Here is a 17916-nt window from a genome sequence, read left to right as displayed (position 1 = left end):
GCAAATAATATTATGTTTCCAAAGGTCTTCGAAGAATTTCAAGTCATGGTTCACTGAGATCTCTTACTATTTAGTGGTGATTCAATATTTCCATATAATGTCTGCTTTGCGGGGATATTCTTAATAGACATTATGACTTCACTATAAGAACTAGGTCAGTGGTTCTCAACCTTCCTAATGCCGTGACCCTTTAATACAGTTCCTCATGTTCTGGTGACTCCCAACCATAAAATTATTTTTGTTGCTCCTTCATAACTGTAATTTTGCTATGTTATGAATTGTCATCGGACATATGTGTTTTCTGATGGTCTTAGGTGACCCCTGTGAAAGGGTCGTTTGGTCCCCAAAGGGGTGGCAACCCACAGGTTGAGAACCGCTGAACTAGATAGATGGCATTCATTCTAATCAACTCAAACATAATCCTATCAAGAGTAGCAAATGTGTAATTGAGTTAGTCAATCTAGTAGTAAATTTCAGTTTTAAGGCTTCTATAATGGCCACAAATGTTCTCCCAATTAATACTAAGAGATTAGGTGTTTGGTATTAAATTTATGGAGATTGTTGATATATCCAGATAGATGATACCAGGTATTTTTGAACTGGCTGCCATGGACCTTTTAAGAATTTTAACCATGACCGATACTCCCCACTGCCAACCAAAAACAAGAAAGGATATTTCCTTCCTCTAGTATGTGATAGTGCGAAGGTGAACTTTTTCTTGTAACTGGATTAAATAACCCCAACCCCAAAGTGAATCACCATCACTAGAAGGGATGTCAGTGACATAAAATACACCAAAATAGAGAACCATGTACATATGTATATAGTGTCACCCACATTATAAGTAATGGTAAATACAACCGGATCTACCCAAAGGTTTGATGTGGCATTTGTTTGGCATCAAAAATAACTGAAGGGACCTATATATATATAATTGTCACTCATATGTACCACAAGCTCTAAATAGGTATTACCATACATGGTCTCCCTTGGGAGAAGGGGTATAGATAAGCTATCCAAAACAAGTAAATTAAAAAAAAAAAAGTCACTAAGTGCAACTCGATTTCCTCTTCTTTAAATTACATTTTAAACAATACTCAATGCCCCCCACTCAATTATATATACTGTATATTTATATATTTAAATATATAGTCTTAGACTATAAGAGTGAAAATGCTTTATAAAAGTCAATGAGAGAGCTCTGCAGCTTAAGAAATCACTTACTGCTTTTTTGCTCAGTTCTACCTAATCATGGCAACTTTAGTCTTGTAAGCAATAGATTTGAAGGCTTAAAGCCAGAATCAGAATCAGACACCTGGTTGGACATTAGGTAAATGTAGCCTCTTACTTCTCCTTCCCTTAAGCTACCAGACCGAGAAGAGAAAGGAGGCAAGGAGAATGCTTTGAAGGTCAAGCAGTAGTGCCTTGGAGGAGGGTAGTCAGGCAGAAAGAGGATGGCAAGAGCTCACACAGCAGTGCTCACTCCCCCTCCTCTTTGATACGCTGTTGCTTGTTGCGACGAGCATCCATGTCAAAGTTGAAGTCATTCCACTCATCGCGCGGTGGGAAGGAGATGGTTTGGCGGAGGGTGAAGCGCACAGCGTCAATAACACGCTCACCCCGGGTCTCACTGGAGCCCACACTGACTGTAGAAGTACCACTCGGGGTCCGCAGGAGGTGGGGAGGGGAAGAGAAGTCATGCAGCTGCCGGTGGTCCAGGATGCCTTTCCAGATTGCATGTCGGAATTGCTCAGGGATTTTTAGACTTGCCAAATCCTGTGCAATAGGAAAGGGAGTCAGGGAGAATTAGGAAAAAGAGACATTTAGTCTGTAACATTTTGTTATTCCCCCATGCTCTGGTTTAACTGATCTGAATTTATTGATCCCTAAAGTGAAAAACAAAGTAGCTCTCCAATAACCTTTGGCACTTCATGTAACTAAGCACAAAGGTACAGCCTTGAGGTTCCATCTCTGTTGTGGACACTTCACCCATTCTCTTCTGGTCTCAGTTCCTTCATTAGTAAAATTGTGACACGAGTTATATCAGGGGGCAAAGATCCCCAAACAAAAACATAATGTAAAGCACCTTCCAACTTCCAAATCTACATGACTCTAGTCACTAGAAGAAAGACAGGTATTAACGTAATACCACCACCACTCAAATGAGGAAATCAGAAAGAAAGATTACCATCAGTTATTAAACATTTTCTATGTGGCAGCTGCTGAACTAATTATTTTATATTCATGATCTCAGTTAATGCTCAGATTAGTGGTAGATATTATTATACCTATTTTTAGATAGGAAAGTTGAAGGTCAGAGAGGTTGAGAAGTCTAAATTTGTATAAATAAGGGAATAAATTGGGGACTTAAGACAGCCTCTGAGCCTAAAACTGCCCTAATGGCCAAAAGACCTCTTAGCCTCTAGATAAATTAGGGTATCAAAATGCAGAGTACGTGCCCATGCTCTATTGATGGGAGTAGAAGTCTTTACAAGCATGGTTGATCTTAACTAATGGTGGTGTCATCTCATATTTATCTACAGTAGCTCTTTGTTATTGTTATTGTTATTATTACTATTATTATCATTATTTTAATTTCTTATGGAACAGCATGGTGAGTAGAAACAACATTTTTCTTGGAGTCAGAAGACCTTGACAGAGGTTTATTCTTCTGTCACGGATTGGCTCTAGACCTTCATCAAGTCATCATTCTCTACTGGCCTTGTTGGTAAAATGGAATACAATTCCTTTTTAGGTCATTGAATACTCAGGTAAATGTGGATATGAAAATGTTTTGAAAATTATAAAGCATACTATATAAATCATAATCATTTGTTGTTGTATTATTATTAACCCATCCTTGCATCTTGGAGAGGATACTTAGGAAAATTCCCAAATTCAATGATATATCTTTTCCAGGAAGTGATGCCAAATAACTTAGACTGGTATTGAGAGAAAAACCTAAAAAAGAGGTGTCTTTTTCCAGTAATGATATGGAAGATGAGGTGAGGATGCAGAAATTGGATAGCTTCCCAATCTTTCCTGATTTGGACATTTGCAGTATGGTACTCCAATTTCCTATTCTAGCAGAAGAATACATTATAGAGAAGGCGATCCATAAACAGATAAGTGAGCATAGTTCTTTATGCTTATGACATTCCCAATAAGTCCCAAACTCTTTATAAACTAGGCTCCATTGATCTGCATGAATCTCTGGATAGATTTCAACTCATAACTGAGGTAAGAAAGCTGTGGCCCAGACGCTCACATAAGACCTAGCCAACACCAGCAGAGATGTACCTGTGGAGAACATCTGCAGATCCTAATAGGCAAGAGAACATCTTGACACACTCCCCAGTGGAGAAAAATGAAGCAAGTCGAAGGTATAACTTTAAAAATATAGGGAAGAAATGCATTCCCTGTTCTATCATGTAGGGCTCTCAAACACTAGACAATTCTGTTGACTTCAATGAATGGACATCATTATAAAGTTATCTAAAATTTGTCAAAGCTAGCTCTGAAATCTTTCTCTGTAGTTTTCACCATCAGTTTTCAGGGAGCAGCAGCCAGAGCTGATTTATGGAGTCAAGAGGAGTGGGCATAGGGGCAGCACAGCATATACTGGTCACCACAGGGCTGGGTCATTCTCATGCTGCAAGGGCATCTCTGGCATCGGTGCTCAAGGAGAGGAAAAAAGAAGTCCCAACTACAGAAGCAGAAGCAGAAGCAGAGGCAGAAAAGATCTTCTTCCACCAGTCCAAAGGGACCTCTGGAAGCTGGTAGGCAGAACAGTAAACCCCCAGAAGAGCAGCACAAAGGACAGCCTGGGAGGAAAATCAGATTGCCTTAAACCAGAGCAATAGAAGCCTGCATGTGAGCAGTAGTTCAAGAAGTGGTGTAGAAAGCAAGAACTGTCCCCTCCCATCCAGCTTGCTCCAAAATGCAAACCAAAGAATATAAAAGCCAGAAGAGAGTAATGTTGAACCCAATTTGATTAATTGAGGTCCAGAGAGACAAAGTGATAATCACAAGTTTGCATTGCTACTAAAAAGCAGAGTTGGGACTTAAACCCATGACCAGTGATCTTTTCCAATGATCAGGGATGTTTGAGCCCTATTCTGATAGACTTGAAAATGAATTAATATATGGTTCTCACTGAGAGGAATAGTTGAATCCCCTTGAGGTCCTACTTTAAGGAAAGGCAGAAAAGGCCAATTAATAGAGTTAAAGATCAGAAGTTTACACCTCAGGGTTCTATTCCTGATTCTGTCATCAACTCATCATGGTAAATGACTATATTGTTGTCTCTCCATGTTTTAAAGTGAGAATAATATCACCTGCTTCCTGCTATCCTCCCTGAGATCTTATACAAAGTAATGAGAACATCCAACAAATCCTCTAAATTTAGAGATTATAAATTTGTTGAAGGTGGGAATTAGATCTCTTCTTTCCCACTCTGTTTATAGTATGCGTGCAATACATAATTGACTGATCGGACAAGCTGAGGAAGATTGATTGCCAAGCTTCTAACATGTATAGGCTGTGGTCTAGGAATCTTTCTAATATCATTATGGATTCCATCCAAATTGAGAATTGGATGATAAGACAAAAAAAAAAAAAATGTTAAAACCATGGGGATTGACCTACAAGGTGGATGTCATCAGAGGGAGGAAATGAAGAAATAAAACTCAAGAGAAAAGTCTAACAGTTACTTACATCCATGGAGTAATGCTCAATCTGATAGATGGTGGTCAGCCCCTGGGTCGTGAAATAGTCCAGACATGATGAACAGCCCAACCTCGCTAAGAAACTGCAGAGGGAGGAGGGAAGAGGAAGGAGGAAACAGAAAAAGAAAGTTCACCCCAACTGCATTGGCGAGATAAAGGAAAACCCAACATTTTGCCCTGGGATGCCCTACAGAAGAGACTAGGGGTAGACAAAATATATGCGGTCCTTGGATTTGAGATTTGGGGATGATTGGTGACTTAAACTTTAGGTCTATAAAAATTAAAGTCAACTGGAAGGATCCCTGCAGAGCAGCAATTTTCAAAGGGTGACTGAATTGTAAGGGGCTCTATAAAAGTGCCTAAGCAGCCGTTGCAGGGGGCGAAAGGAAGGGGTCCAGCAGTCTCAGCCCTCTTGCCTCCTGGCTCTTCACTTCAAAAAGAGCATCTCTGCTTTAACTGTCTCATATTTGAGGGTTCTGAAAATAGTTCTGAGACTGGAACCTGTCCTTAAGATAGGTTCATGAGACTAAGATTAATTACAGGCCACTAGACTATGAAGTCACTGATGCTTTTTGATTTATGTCCTCCTCAGAATACAGACTCCCTCCTTTTTTGGTGCTGGTCTAAGGCTGATGATGCCACCGTCTGTCACAGAGCCAGTGGGATAATCTATGCATTTTGCCATCCCTCTGACTGGTGCTGCTAGTTTTAGTGCTCCAATCACATGGAGATCGACACATACTGCTCCAGCAGCCAATGAAAGAGTCATCTGCACCTGAAGCAGAGGCAAACGATGTGTCCTAGGCATGAAATCTGGGCACCTACTCTTGCCTCTGTGGGAACCAGATCTTTCAGGCTTCTTGGACTTCTCTCTTCTTGCTATCTGAACTCCTTTGCTTCAAGTGTTCCCATTTCCTATATAGCAAAGCAGCAGAGGCCATCAGGTTCTTGAAAGTCCCCGTCATTTTTATAAACGTGAAAACTCTTTTAAGGACATGCAACTTTAAAATAATCATCCCATGGTGGTTGAGAGTTATAAGGCCTAGAGAGCAGGAAAGGGAGCAAGATAGCAAGTTTACCGCCCTGTTGGGAACCCCAGCCCTGGGCACCAATTTGAAGGCCACTACTGACTGTAAAAATGTGAGGGAGGAGGTGGGGAGCAACTGAAGATGGGGGACAGGCAGGAAAAGTTATATGCCTATAAACTCACATTGGCACTTCTCCCCATGTTGATTATGGTGATGTTCCTTGATTAAACACTGTTAACCACTCCATAGATCAGAGATAATAGCAGCTGACCTTCAACGATAGGGCTGCTTTCTTTCTTCCCAACTGTGCTATTAACTTTGGACAGTGTCCACCCTCTACCACCCAGAGATGTTTAGGACAGGCCCCCAGGGGCACATGCTGTGGACTCACCTGACAAGGCTGCAATCTGTGGGGTACGGAGGTGGGGGGGTGCAGTGGGAGGTGGATGGCATGGAGAGAGGGGGAGGGAGGGCCTGGGTGGGGCTGAGTCCATTCATGTCTCCAGCCACTGGCATGTGGGTGCCCATCATAGGAACTGAACAGAAGCAGGAGGAACACAGAGGGTTACTGCCGTCATCATGTACGAGCATCCTAGCGGCAAATCTTGCCTGGTTTAATGTACCTAATCTACCAGGCTTCCTTTTGGGTCTTATTTCTCATTTCACCTCTTCAAGTACCCTATATCTCATGGGTCAGAATAGTCACCAAACTAAAAACTAATTACACACTTCTTGACCTTTGTGCAATCTCTTAACACAATTTCTTCCCCCTCATTTCTCTATTTCTAATGCTCTATCCCAGTGCTTATTGCTCCTCATGTTACTATTCTCCTTGTTGTTTTCACCTTCATGGGTTATATTTCTGTCTTTCTCATTAGACCAATCTCCTCAAACGTGGAGATTAGACCTTGTGCCTGTCTAGATCTTCACAGTGCCTGGCACAGAGCAGATGCTCAGTAAACTTAGCTTAAGTGAATAAATAAACAAATCTGTGAATGAGAGAGTGATTATTTATTTGGGAATAGGAAGATTTATTGCAATATTTGTAGAGCACCATAAACCGCAAAAGGAATAATGAAATTAAAACTTCTAGCTCTTTCTTATGGTCCATTTCAGGACTGCATTCGGGAACACCATCTGCTCATTGATGTTATTTTTCTAACCCATAAATCGTAAACATTCACTTATAGAGAAGAACAGCTTAATATCAATAATATTTATAAAACAACTTTTATCTTCAGATTAAAAAAAAAAAAAAAAGGAGCAAAATGACCTATCTACAAAAAAGACAAATGTAATTTACTTCTACTTTAGAATAGTAGCCAAAGGGAAAAGACCTCTGCCCCTAACTAGCCAGCTAAAGAGCACAGGGCTGTCATGTTTGCAGGTCTCCCTCTGACTTTCCTGATGACAGCAAAGGAAAATTGTGAAGTATAAGTAAGAAAACATAGGCAAATCATATTACACAAATGTGAAGGGTCAGCATCATTACTACTATTTTGTCATCCCAAGAAAAACTTGAGGATTTCTTTCTCATAAGAAAGAAAAATGGAAAAGAAAATGGTTACTTTTCCCTTTATTGTCAAGGGGTCAGGTTTTCAGCCTTGAGTTGCATGTATCCCTAGTGAGAGGGCATTCTGGCTCTAACGTCTTTATTGCTGCACCCGGTAGTCCTACCACATACATCTCCATGTCCTTAAAATCTGAACATGTGCCATCAGACCACTGAGAGTCCCAATTCTACCCTCCTTTCACTTCTTTAAGAAAAGCCAGTCTCTTCAAGGAAACACTGAAAATACAAGTTTAAAGGCTTAGTAAAAATGATGAAAGATTTCAAAAGAGACTATTGAGGCACTGTTTTCCACGGGGGGTTACATGTATCCAGGCTCCTGCATCCCTGAAGACATTCTATATACTCCTGCATTTTTACCTTCTTTCTTTCTCTCTTTCTTTCTTTCTTTCTTTCTTTCTTTCTTTCTTTCTTTCTTTCTTTCTTTCTTTCTTTCTTTCTTTCTTTCTTTCTAAGTTTGGATATCCACTTTGCTATATTTAGTTCTAGTGGACAAGATCATTATATTCAAACAAAGCTATAGACCAATCATCATCCACTCAGAGGCCCAAATCTCTCAGTTTCTTACAGTTCTACTTAGTTGTTGTGAGGAATCTGTGTGTAAATAACTGAAAGGGAAACTCCTTTCCTGAGGTCAATTCATTACTGGTTGTGAATAGAATGGAGTAGACAAGTAGAGAGGGTCAAGACTGCAGGGACACAGAATCATAAAATGTTAAATGTGGAGAGCAATGATTTTATGAATGGTAAACTGAGCATTCAAACAGAGAGGTATTTTTTCCATAATTATATAGCTACTATTGCATAGAGTCCAGGCTATAATCTATTTCTCTTGATTTTAAGTCTACCACACCACGCTACTTCACACATGTTGGATGTATTTCACTTTGACTATCTTGGAGGAGGTAGGAGGTAAGTCTTCATCCACATTCATAGGAGTGGACTCTTCTTTTCACAGAGATCCTTATCCCTACTAAAGAAACAGCCTTCTTCATCACTACCAATATACTTGGTAGTGAACCACCCACCTTAAGACTGAGAAAATGTTCACCATGAGAAACTCAAGCCACCCAACTTGGATCTGTTCTGTCCCACTGTGCCTCTCACTTAGCTTAAGAGCAAGCCTTTCCCACATCCCAGAGCAGAGTCTTCCTCTAACACTAGCCCTTCGGGTCCTTCAGCTGCAGCTAAAGGGGATGCTCTTACTGTTGGATCCCATGCCATCGGGAATGGTGGTGGGGGTGAGGGCGTTGCGCTGCTGAGGGTTGATCAGCTGGCTCACGGAAGGCAGCTTGTTCATGCTGTTCATTTTGTTCAGAGGTGGGGAGCTGTTACCGTAGGAAGACTGAGACTGCATCGAGGTCCTAGAAACACAAACATTGGAATGACGGTCAGCACGGGACACTGAAGAGTGGGGACTGGTTCATTTCCAACAGGTCTCACATTAAAACCTGACCGTAAACTGTACAGTTGCAAAACTATTCCTCCAGGATCAATGACAAGAAGTTATCTGCGCTTCGGAGAACTTTTCCTGACTAGGGAGGAATCACAATGCTGCCATCGAATTGTATTTTTTTGGAATGTGTGGAGTACCAAGTTGAATATTTTCCTAAAGCATCTCCTTTGCGAGAGGGAGAACAAATGCACCTCCTTTTCCCTTTATCGTTTTCCCTATCCTGTTGCCCTCTCCTGCCTGTCGATTTAAACAAGCTTAAAAATCACTAAGAGAACAGAACTGAGCAAGGGCTCAGACTTATGAAAGATATGGAGATGCCAAGCTCTAATGGCAGCAGGCCGTTTGGGATACGCAGACGATAACTGCAAATCCCACAAACAGGGCCTTCGGCAGCAGACCCTGCTGTCATGCAGAAGCCTCAATGTGGAAACATGCTTTGTCGGCTTCGACGTCCGTGGGCCATCAAATGACCACTCGGAACGCCAGTGGCCTCAGTATGCAGGAGAACCCTGGAGCCCAAACGACTGTTTCATTGACTTTCCATAAGTCTCCTGAGAGACATAGAAACAAAGTTTTCCCTTCAGCATAGCTTCAATTTGGAAATGTATTAGAATTGGTTTGTCATACTGTTCATTAGATTACATATGATATTCCCAAGTCAACTGCCATTCCTGACGTTTTCTTTGAATATAGAACTAGTGATCTCTACTAGAATCAAGGCAGAAACATGAAAGTTTAAGTCTTTCTCCAGCATATATTGGGAAGCTATAGGTCCCTGTGCAAGCCACTCAGCATCCTGCCTTTGCTTCCTCACAGGAAAAATATATGCACTAAATACACATGCACTCCCTATAAGAAGTAGATATCAGAGGTGGGAAAACTAACAAGAGGTGGTTGCATCTTTGAGAAGCTCATAGTGGATACATGGGGATAATAATCCAACCTACCTTTGTAGAGCTGTAGTGAGAACTGAAAAAGATAAGATGAAGAACTTTATAGACCATGTGTCAGTAACCGTGAGTAGTTATTGTGACCATAGGATGAAGACTGGACTTTGAGCATGTTTCTAAACTCTGATGGGAAAAGCTCCCCCTTCAGACTTATCAACAAAATGCATGATTGTGCTCCGGCTTGTCCCCTCCCTGCTGTAGCCATACTGCTATCAGAGGAGAGTAAAAAAAGTGTTTCTTTCAGTTTTATTTGCATGTGTATATATGTATGTATGTATACATACACACTCAACTATATATGAAAAACACATTTTGAAGGCTCTATAAATAAATCCAATTTTCAAACAATCATGATATAGGGATGTTTGAAAACATAATAAAAGGTGGTTCTAGAACTTGAATGCTACAGTAACACCCTTGGTCGATACTGTTCTCAACAATTACACAAAACAGGGATGGCCCCATTCCGTAGCACTGAAGAGCCGCAGCTAGGGGTATTCAAGCAAGATGCTATATGTACATTTGCATACATGTGAGTGACAACGTAGAATTAACGGTTCTGCTGCATATTACCATCACTGCCCTTAAGGACGCTGATTTTTCCCTTTAGCCCTTCTCAAGGACTCACAATTATAGAAAGAATCATGTTGTATGGACAGGTGTTTATATAATAAGCTCTCCCAATTGTAAGATACTTCAGGTTACCAAGCTCTCCTTTATCCATTTTCTGAAAGATTCTCACATCCCTGTAGAGGAGGACATGGTATGGCAGGGCAGGGATGGGCAGAAATTATTATGCCTATTATATAGATGGGTAAATATAAGTCTCTAAAAAAAAATGTGCCCTAGTTACATACTGCCTGATGATGAGTAGAGACGCCTCCTTCCCAGATCCTTGTCCAAGGGGTTGTTTGTTGTTTTGGTTTTGTTTTTCATTCTGCAGCATCTTCCCAGAAATAAGACAGTAGTGTGCAATAGGTTACAGAATCAAGAAGTTAGTGAAGTCATAGAGAAACGTGGAAAACTGAGATAGCACATGGAGCAAGAGATGTAGTAAAGGCAGACCCCCACCTATCATCAAATTGACTCCACAGTGTGTAAGAGTCAGCACACTGGAGAGACCTAGGAACATCCGTAAGCTCATGTCCAAGTGCAGGAAAGCACAGGCTAAGTGGCCAGGAGATGTTTACTCCCGCTATTGTGTCTAGCTTTACCCACCACAAATTACCTAAGATGCCTATTTGCCCAGACTCCAGAGGCAGGTTGGTCCGGTGTGACCTTAAGAGACCTCTGTTTATCTCTCCTGTTCCCCAAATCAGTTAAATGTCTGACAAGAGCTGATGGACGCATTACTTGAACATCAGTGTTCACCATTAGGAAACTAAAAATATATTTAAAAGCTTTGCATGTTCCCTGGACCCTCAGTTATAGTAAATGGCTTCTTCCAAATCCTGTTACGATCCCCTTTTCCCTTTCCCTTCATGTTTTTGACCATTTTACTAGTTCATTTACTATCAGTCGCCTAAACTGTTTTTGAGGAAGGTAGGTCAGAAACTACAGGTGAACATCACCTTCTAAATGTGACACAGATTAGTTGACTTTGTTATACATGTCTTTTGAATCTTATTTTCTTACTCTGTAGAACAGCCATTATGCTCAATCTAGAAGAGTTGCTATGAAAATTATATTATGTAAGAGCCCTGGACATTGTCCTATAATTTGTAGGTGCTCAAAAAATAATGGTTATCTTTCCTCTTCCTCTAAAGCTCCAAATGCTTAATATCCTAGCATTTGGTTAAGGAGATTAAAGGTATAGGTTTAAGAATTAATTGGAAGAAGTGGCAAGGATTCTTAATTGAGCAAACCTAGAAATTAGGGTGAGTGAATGAATGGGAGTAAGAGAGTCTGAAAAGGTCAGAAATTCTGAACACCTCTCTATTAATGATGAAGTAAATAGTAAAGCCACAAGATGAAAGGTCAGGGTAGTCTGTTTAATATGAGGTTTGCAATGTCTGACATACAAAGAATATTCTGATCATCTCTATGTGTTGTGGAAAAGCAAACAAGGCTGAATAAATTTGTGGTCAATGTAAAGCCCTTGAAGCAAAACCTTTTTTTTTAAAAAAAAGTTTCTTTACAAATATAAATGTCACAGTCCTTGAGTAGACAATCCCAAAGATTGACGGTGAATCTGAAGAGATGAAAAAAGTGTTCAAGGACAACAGGACCTATACCATTGTGGTTTTCTTACCCACCCTCCCCCAAAACAAAGCAGAAAAAGTAAGAACATAGCTCTTCTCAGAAAATACCAAGGTATGAGCCTCAGGCTGTTTTCTCTAGAGGCATACCAGATTTTTCCAGGAATCCAATGTAACAGCAATGTAAGCAGGCACGTTTCATGAATTTCTAGTTTTCTGGAGAAATCCTGATAAAGTCAAGCCCCAGTGCTTAATTCTAACAACTCAGGCTTCTGTATACATTGCTAAGAATAAAATTCAGTATCTCGAGGCTATGAGTGACATTTAGATTAACCAGAATTAGAAAGCTCAGTTCCCAATGCCAAGTCTAGTGACTATCTAGGTGGTAGCAAGTCAAAATTCTGTGGAAGTCACACACTCAACATCATCTCCACCACCTTGCTGGAGATGCCTAGAATTCCACCCAAGGATTCCTTTTTTTGCCTTAAATTTTCCATTGCCAATTAAAAGGCAACTCTCTTGTATGATCTGGTGATGCTTCAGCATAAACCTATTTCACCAAACCATTTCTGGAGTACAAATCTGAGAGGGGCAAGGGGAATTGAAAAGAAGAGCCAAACACCCCTGGAATGAGGAAAGTCAACAAAAGGGAAGACATGCACCATGAAAGGATTGCTTCTCCTCTAAAATGTGTCCAGTACTGCCCTGCTTGTAACCTTTCCTCTAGCTGGGCAATAGTGCTCCTAAATACAAAGGACGGCATTTAATCTCTAGACAAATCAACCGTAATTGTAATATTTTCCATCAGTTTAAATATGTGCATTTATATAAAAGTCACTATAAACACATCAAAAACTTACATAAAAATAGGGTGAAAGAAAAAACTTCTGAAGAAAAAGCAAATGTTAAATGATTAAACATACTCATTAACCCCTTAAGGGACCTGGAAATCAAAATGATTAGATTAAAAACACTTTGCAAATGTAACAAGATGATCTGATTTTACTAATATACTTTTATCTCAAACATATAGGTTTTTTTTTTTTCAGCTGCTAAATTATTTTTATTTGGAACAATTGTTTTTGAAGCTTTTAAAAACAATTATTCAAAGATGGAGATATATTGTTTGTTTTTGTTTTTTCTTTCTCTTTTAGAAAGCATTGGATAACAGCTTCAACTAAAACTTCTGGATATTTGCTAATGCGTAAAATTATTTAATAATTTTGGATTTGATTTCATTCCTTTTGGACCTGGCCTGTGTGGCTCAGTGGATTGAGCATCATCCCATGGACATAGTTCCAGGATCGATCCCCAGTCAGGGCACATGTCCGGGTTGCAGGCTCGATCCCCAGTAGGGGGCGTGCAGGAGGCAGCGATTGATGGTTCTCACATTGATGCTCCTATCTCTCTCTCCCTTCCTCTCTGTCAAAAAAAAAGAAAAAAAAAAAAAACACAATGAAATATCTTTATAAAATAAATAAATTTCTTTTGGTAAATTTAGCAATTTAAGTTGTAACTCAAGACTTGTTCAGAGCTGTGAACAAATGACGCTGTAGTGCGTGGTTCCTTACAATGAAATCAAACACAGAGCGTTAAAGTATATTTCCAAGTTAGTGTGGGCATTGCAATTTATTTTTAGGATTGATGATCTTGCTATAGAACATCTTAAATAAAAATAAGACATACTGACAGAGTGTACACAGGACCAAAGTAACTCTTCTATTATTCTTTTTCTTTAGACTTACACATGATAGGTATCCCAAGCACTTAAATGAAAATATTGTCATATTTAAGGATTCATTTCTTAAAAAGCAAGAGAGACAGAAAAGAAAAAAAACTGCAAGATAAACCAAGATGCAAAAGTTTATTGAAAATTAAAATCACACATCCATAAAGCAACAGCCTCAGTAACAAGAAATCGCTGTTATGGTGACACAGAATCAAGAGCTGGTGATCTGGTGTGGGGAGACGAGGAAGAAAGGAGATCCCTAAAGTCCTAATTCTATTATTTTAAAACATGTTTTTAAAATGGAAAGAAATAGATTCTCTCAACTCTTTGAACCAAGAAAAGGAAGCCATCAACTCTTTCTATCTTTAATTTTGAGGCCAAAAGTGTTGGTTTCAAATGCTTCTGTTTGAACATCACATAGAACATAAGGCTCCTGGACAACGGAGTTCGAGCCGTGTCAGCAATGCGGCTAGTGTTATTGCAGGGTAGTGGACTCGGCGTGCCAATCCAATACATGGATCACAGATTTGGTGAGAGGACGTTGAACTCTGGGCATTGAAGAATGATATATAACTGCCTAGAACAATATTACTGGGGTGGTTTTACCCTCCTATTAGAATAACAAAATAGGTTTACCTGCCTTGGTGTCTAAACAATAGTTTTGGGGGGTGAGTCTCCAGGGTTCCCATGAGCAAGGAAGATTATCATAGATGCTGACATACAGTGGCAAGGGAGGGTCTGACACAGCACTAATGAACTTTCTACCTACACATGAGGGAATGATACTAATAATGCAAGCTCTCAAAAAGAATGAAAGAACATCCCCCACACAGGTTATTTACAGTAATTATCACCTCTCTGCCCAGCAATACACTTTACACCTTAGTTTACTATTTGCAATATTATTGCATGACCAGCATTAATAGGGCCTGAATGAGTCTCTCAGTCACCTACAACTTACTTATGCACAGACAATAACAACTTTTTTCTCCTTTTCTTAAAAAGACATCTTAAGTTTGAGACCTGCTCAAAAGCTTCTTTATGAGTTTTAGAAACACAACAGAAGGTAACAGAAAAGGGTTCTAATAAACATCTTAATGCCCCTTCCCAGCCTGAGCTCCTCCCTCCCAGGAAACAACATGAAAGCTCACAAACACAGGTGTTCCTGACTGATCAGTGCCAGATCAAAGGACACGGAATCTGCAGAAAACGTCCTTTCTGGTAAAGTTTTGAGTCCCTTCAAAGATTGTCTCACTAGTGGCTGTGTGCCTTTGAGCAGTTGTGTCTCTGAGCCAGTGTCTTCAAGTCCTGCTTACAAGGGCTCGATACACACACAAACACACACACGGAAACACAACAAACACACACACACACTCAATATACAAAGAAGGGGCTCTAAGGGTACACTGATCGGTTTGGGGGGTTGGAATGTCTAAAGAAGACGTCAGATTGTTTTGGAGTTTCTCTCCGGGGCTCCACAAGCTCATTCCTGAAGCAGGCTGAAAGGAGACTGCAGAGAGGAACCAGAGAAAACAAAAGATGAAAGCTTAGGACTTCATATATTCAAATCAGCTGAACACAGAAACACATCCTCCTACATTCATGATCATAGTATAGACAGAATAGAATGCCCAGAAAGCTATTTTTGCTCTTTCCTCTTTATTCTCTTTTAAAATTACTCCAGATTTTTATGAAGAAGAAATGAAATAACATGGTAGTAATTAACCCAAAGGATCTGAATCATGTATAAAATTTTTTTTAAAAAATGCATTTTCCTGGATCCCTTCTGAGACCTGGAGGGGCCCAGGCATATACATTTTTAATAAGCTCCACAAGTGATCCCGGTGAGAACTACCGACACAAGGGAGGTCAAGGTGCTTAGCACCGTGCTTGGCATGTTGGACTCGACTTAATTGTAAAAGGGAATTCAGAGACAAGAATTAATCTTTTGAAAAAATGTCATCTGCCCAATTAAAACACCTCATTACTGTTCCTGTCTAGCCTAACTATGAAGTATGAAGAAATATGATCTTATCAGTCTGGGGGCCACATCATCATGCATTTATAAAGGACTATTAATGAGCATTTGTATGTGTCCAAATTGACATGGATAAATATCTTAATCCTTCAGTCACAAACTTGGCCAAAAATGCACATATCAAATACATGAAAGCAACTTTCACATAATTAAGAAATCAATTATGCCATAAAGATGCCAGGACTAAATCCCTTTATTTTTCTAAAGGTTGTGCAATCCCATGAACTGTTTGGAAATTGCTTCCCAAGTGGCTTCGAAATCACATTTGGTTACTCCTTGCAAAGGAACGAAGCCATTTTTACGTGGTTAGGGCTGGAATTCAGTGAAGCATCTCACCAGAAGGAACTGGGATCACCTTAAAACATATGCCAGAACACAATTAAGGAAGCAATGTACTGTCAACTAAAGAAGTACAGCTCTGACTACTTGTGTGTCTATTACACGTGAGGCTTCTCACGGAGCAAGGCCTGAATGGGGCAATGTGCAGAAACCATGTTTGAGTTAGGATGAGAGTGTGTGGACCACAGGGCTTCAAACTCTGAGACCTAGAACGGAGATCATTTCTGCCATGAGACATGAGAGCTTAGAAAAGTGGCCTAATCTATCTGAATTTAATTCATCCAAGTTTTGGTCCTCATTACCAACTCAGAGCTAATGAATCTCTGCCCTTACAACTTCCTAACATGGTGGCAAAGTTCAAAAAGTAACCCTATATGAACTTTCAAGAGCTTGTGCGTGCTATGACCTACAAGGCTGAACGACATGGGATTGCCAATATTCACCAGTTTCTTAATCCGTGAACCTGATAATTTCAAATGTTCTGGGAATGTGGAAGATGTCTAAGTCACATTTAGAAATACGATGTTGATCACACCTAGCACTGAGACGTGTGGGCTGTACTCCCTCCCACATCAATGATCCTGAAAATATTGCTTGCTCCCTCCTTAGATATGTGAATCTGAAAAAAAATGATCAACATTACTGAAGAAAATATTAGTCAAATGAGCTGTAAGGGACGGGATTTTACACTGAAACTACAAGGGTAAGTACCAATTGACTGATACAGAGACAGAAAAATGGAAATAGATGCTTACTTTTGTCTTATCATTATAACTTTCTTCCCTAATGAAGCAGACCAAATGATGTGAAGAGCTGTATCTCCCAAGTCTCATTCACATCTTAGCTTTATTATGAACTGGCCATAAAATCACAGGTGTAGGTCGCCGGGCCTCAGTTTCCCGCGCTGTGATATGAAGGCTCTGCTCTGATATTCTCTGACCTGTATCTAATAAGCTACACTCATCAAGTGATCAGAAAGAAAAAGAAAACACTAAGACTCCTCAATAGGTCATGTATCTGTACTAAAATAAAAATGAGTCCATCCCGTAGAAATTCAAAAATAATTTTCCACAGGAAATCAAGAGTTAGTCTAAGTAAAAATTTAACAGTGATATTGGTCTGAGATCAGGATGGAAGCCAAGGAGAATAAACTACAGGAGGGGGAAAAAAAGAAAAAGAAAGAAAAACAGTATTGGTCTAAAGCACACACACACAAAAATATTGCTGAAAGGGTCTTAAGTAATTTCTGTAAAGCTATCTTCAGGGTTAACATCCCCTGAAAATACAAAGGTAAGGTGTCTGGTTCAAAAATGGGGCCACTGTCTTTCCACTAGTCTCTGGCCTCTGTAAACATAACCCCCGTGTTTATTCCAATGTGAGCAAATCAACCCAAATCATATTTATTTATAAATCGTAAAGAAAAACCTACTAATACCTGTAACAATTTGATTCACAGAAACTCAGTATAAAATTTAGCCTTCATAAAGCCTATGATCATGAAGGTAATTGGGAAGGAAATTTTGAAAAAGAAAAACCATGCACAAATCAAAATCAAGCAGAGAAAACACGCAGTGAGCATCTAATGGAAGTAATTAAATGGAAAGTACGTTATTGCCACCTTGTAGAAAGTATTCCCTTCCCACTAATTTTCCCTGTACTATAAAGAACAGCACAAAATTGATTCCTTACCAGCATAAACTCAGGACTATGTTTTTGGAAAGAAAATCACAGGCTATTGCAGGCATTTCCGAGCTGATTTATTCTTTTCAAATGATTGCCAGGGAACTAGATTTCCATTTTTCTTTGTCTAGTTATTCATGCTCTTTCTGGGAGATTTGCATGAAAATAAAAGAGCTGTAAACAACTCAGTCGAAGAATACA

General features: G+C 39.7%; 1 protein-coding gene across 4 annotated transcripts in view; it reads right to left on the bottom strand.

The window, feature by feature from the left end:
- Positions 1-223: 223 nt before the first annotated feature.
- TP63 (tumor protein p63) overlaps positions 224-17916 on the bottom strand; it is a 140189-nt gene continuing 122496 nt past the window's right edge. For 2 of the 4 annotated variants that reach the window (XM_036242866.1, XM_036242864.1), the window contains 4 exons: positions 8532-8689; positions 6147-6291; positions 4717-4810; positions 224-1776 (listed from right to left, as the gene is read on the bottom strand). In XM_036242866.1, the coding sequence (XP_036098759.1) occupies positions 1480-1776; positions 4717-4810; positions 6147-6291; positions 8532-8689 (694 nt within the window). In that variant the 3' untranslated portion in view covers positions 224-1479. Of the gene's footprint in view, positions 1777-4716; positions 4811-6146; positions 6292-8531; positions 8690-13767; positions 15169-17916 lie in introns of those variants that run through there. The other 2 variants (XM_036242865.1, XM_036242867.1) reach the window with 2 other exon arrangements.

Source organism: Molossus molossus, unplaced genomic scaffold (assembly GCF_014108415.1).
Source record: "Molossus molossus isolate mMolMol1 unplaced genomic scaffold, mMolMol1.p scaffold_m16_p_5, whole genome shotgun sequence".
Lineage (NCBI taxonomy): Eukaryota > Metazoa > Chordata > Mammalia > Chiroptera > Molossidae > Molossus > Molossus molossus.
The sequence above is the reverse complement of the archived record's forward strand: the minus strand, read 5'-3'. Positions and strand labels throughout refer to the sequence as shown.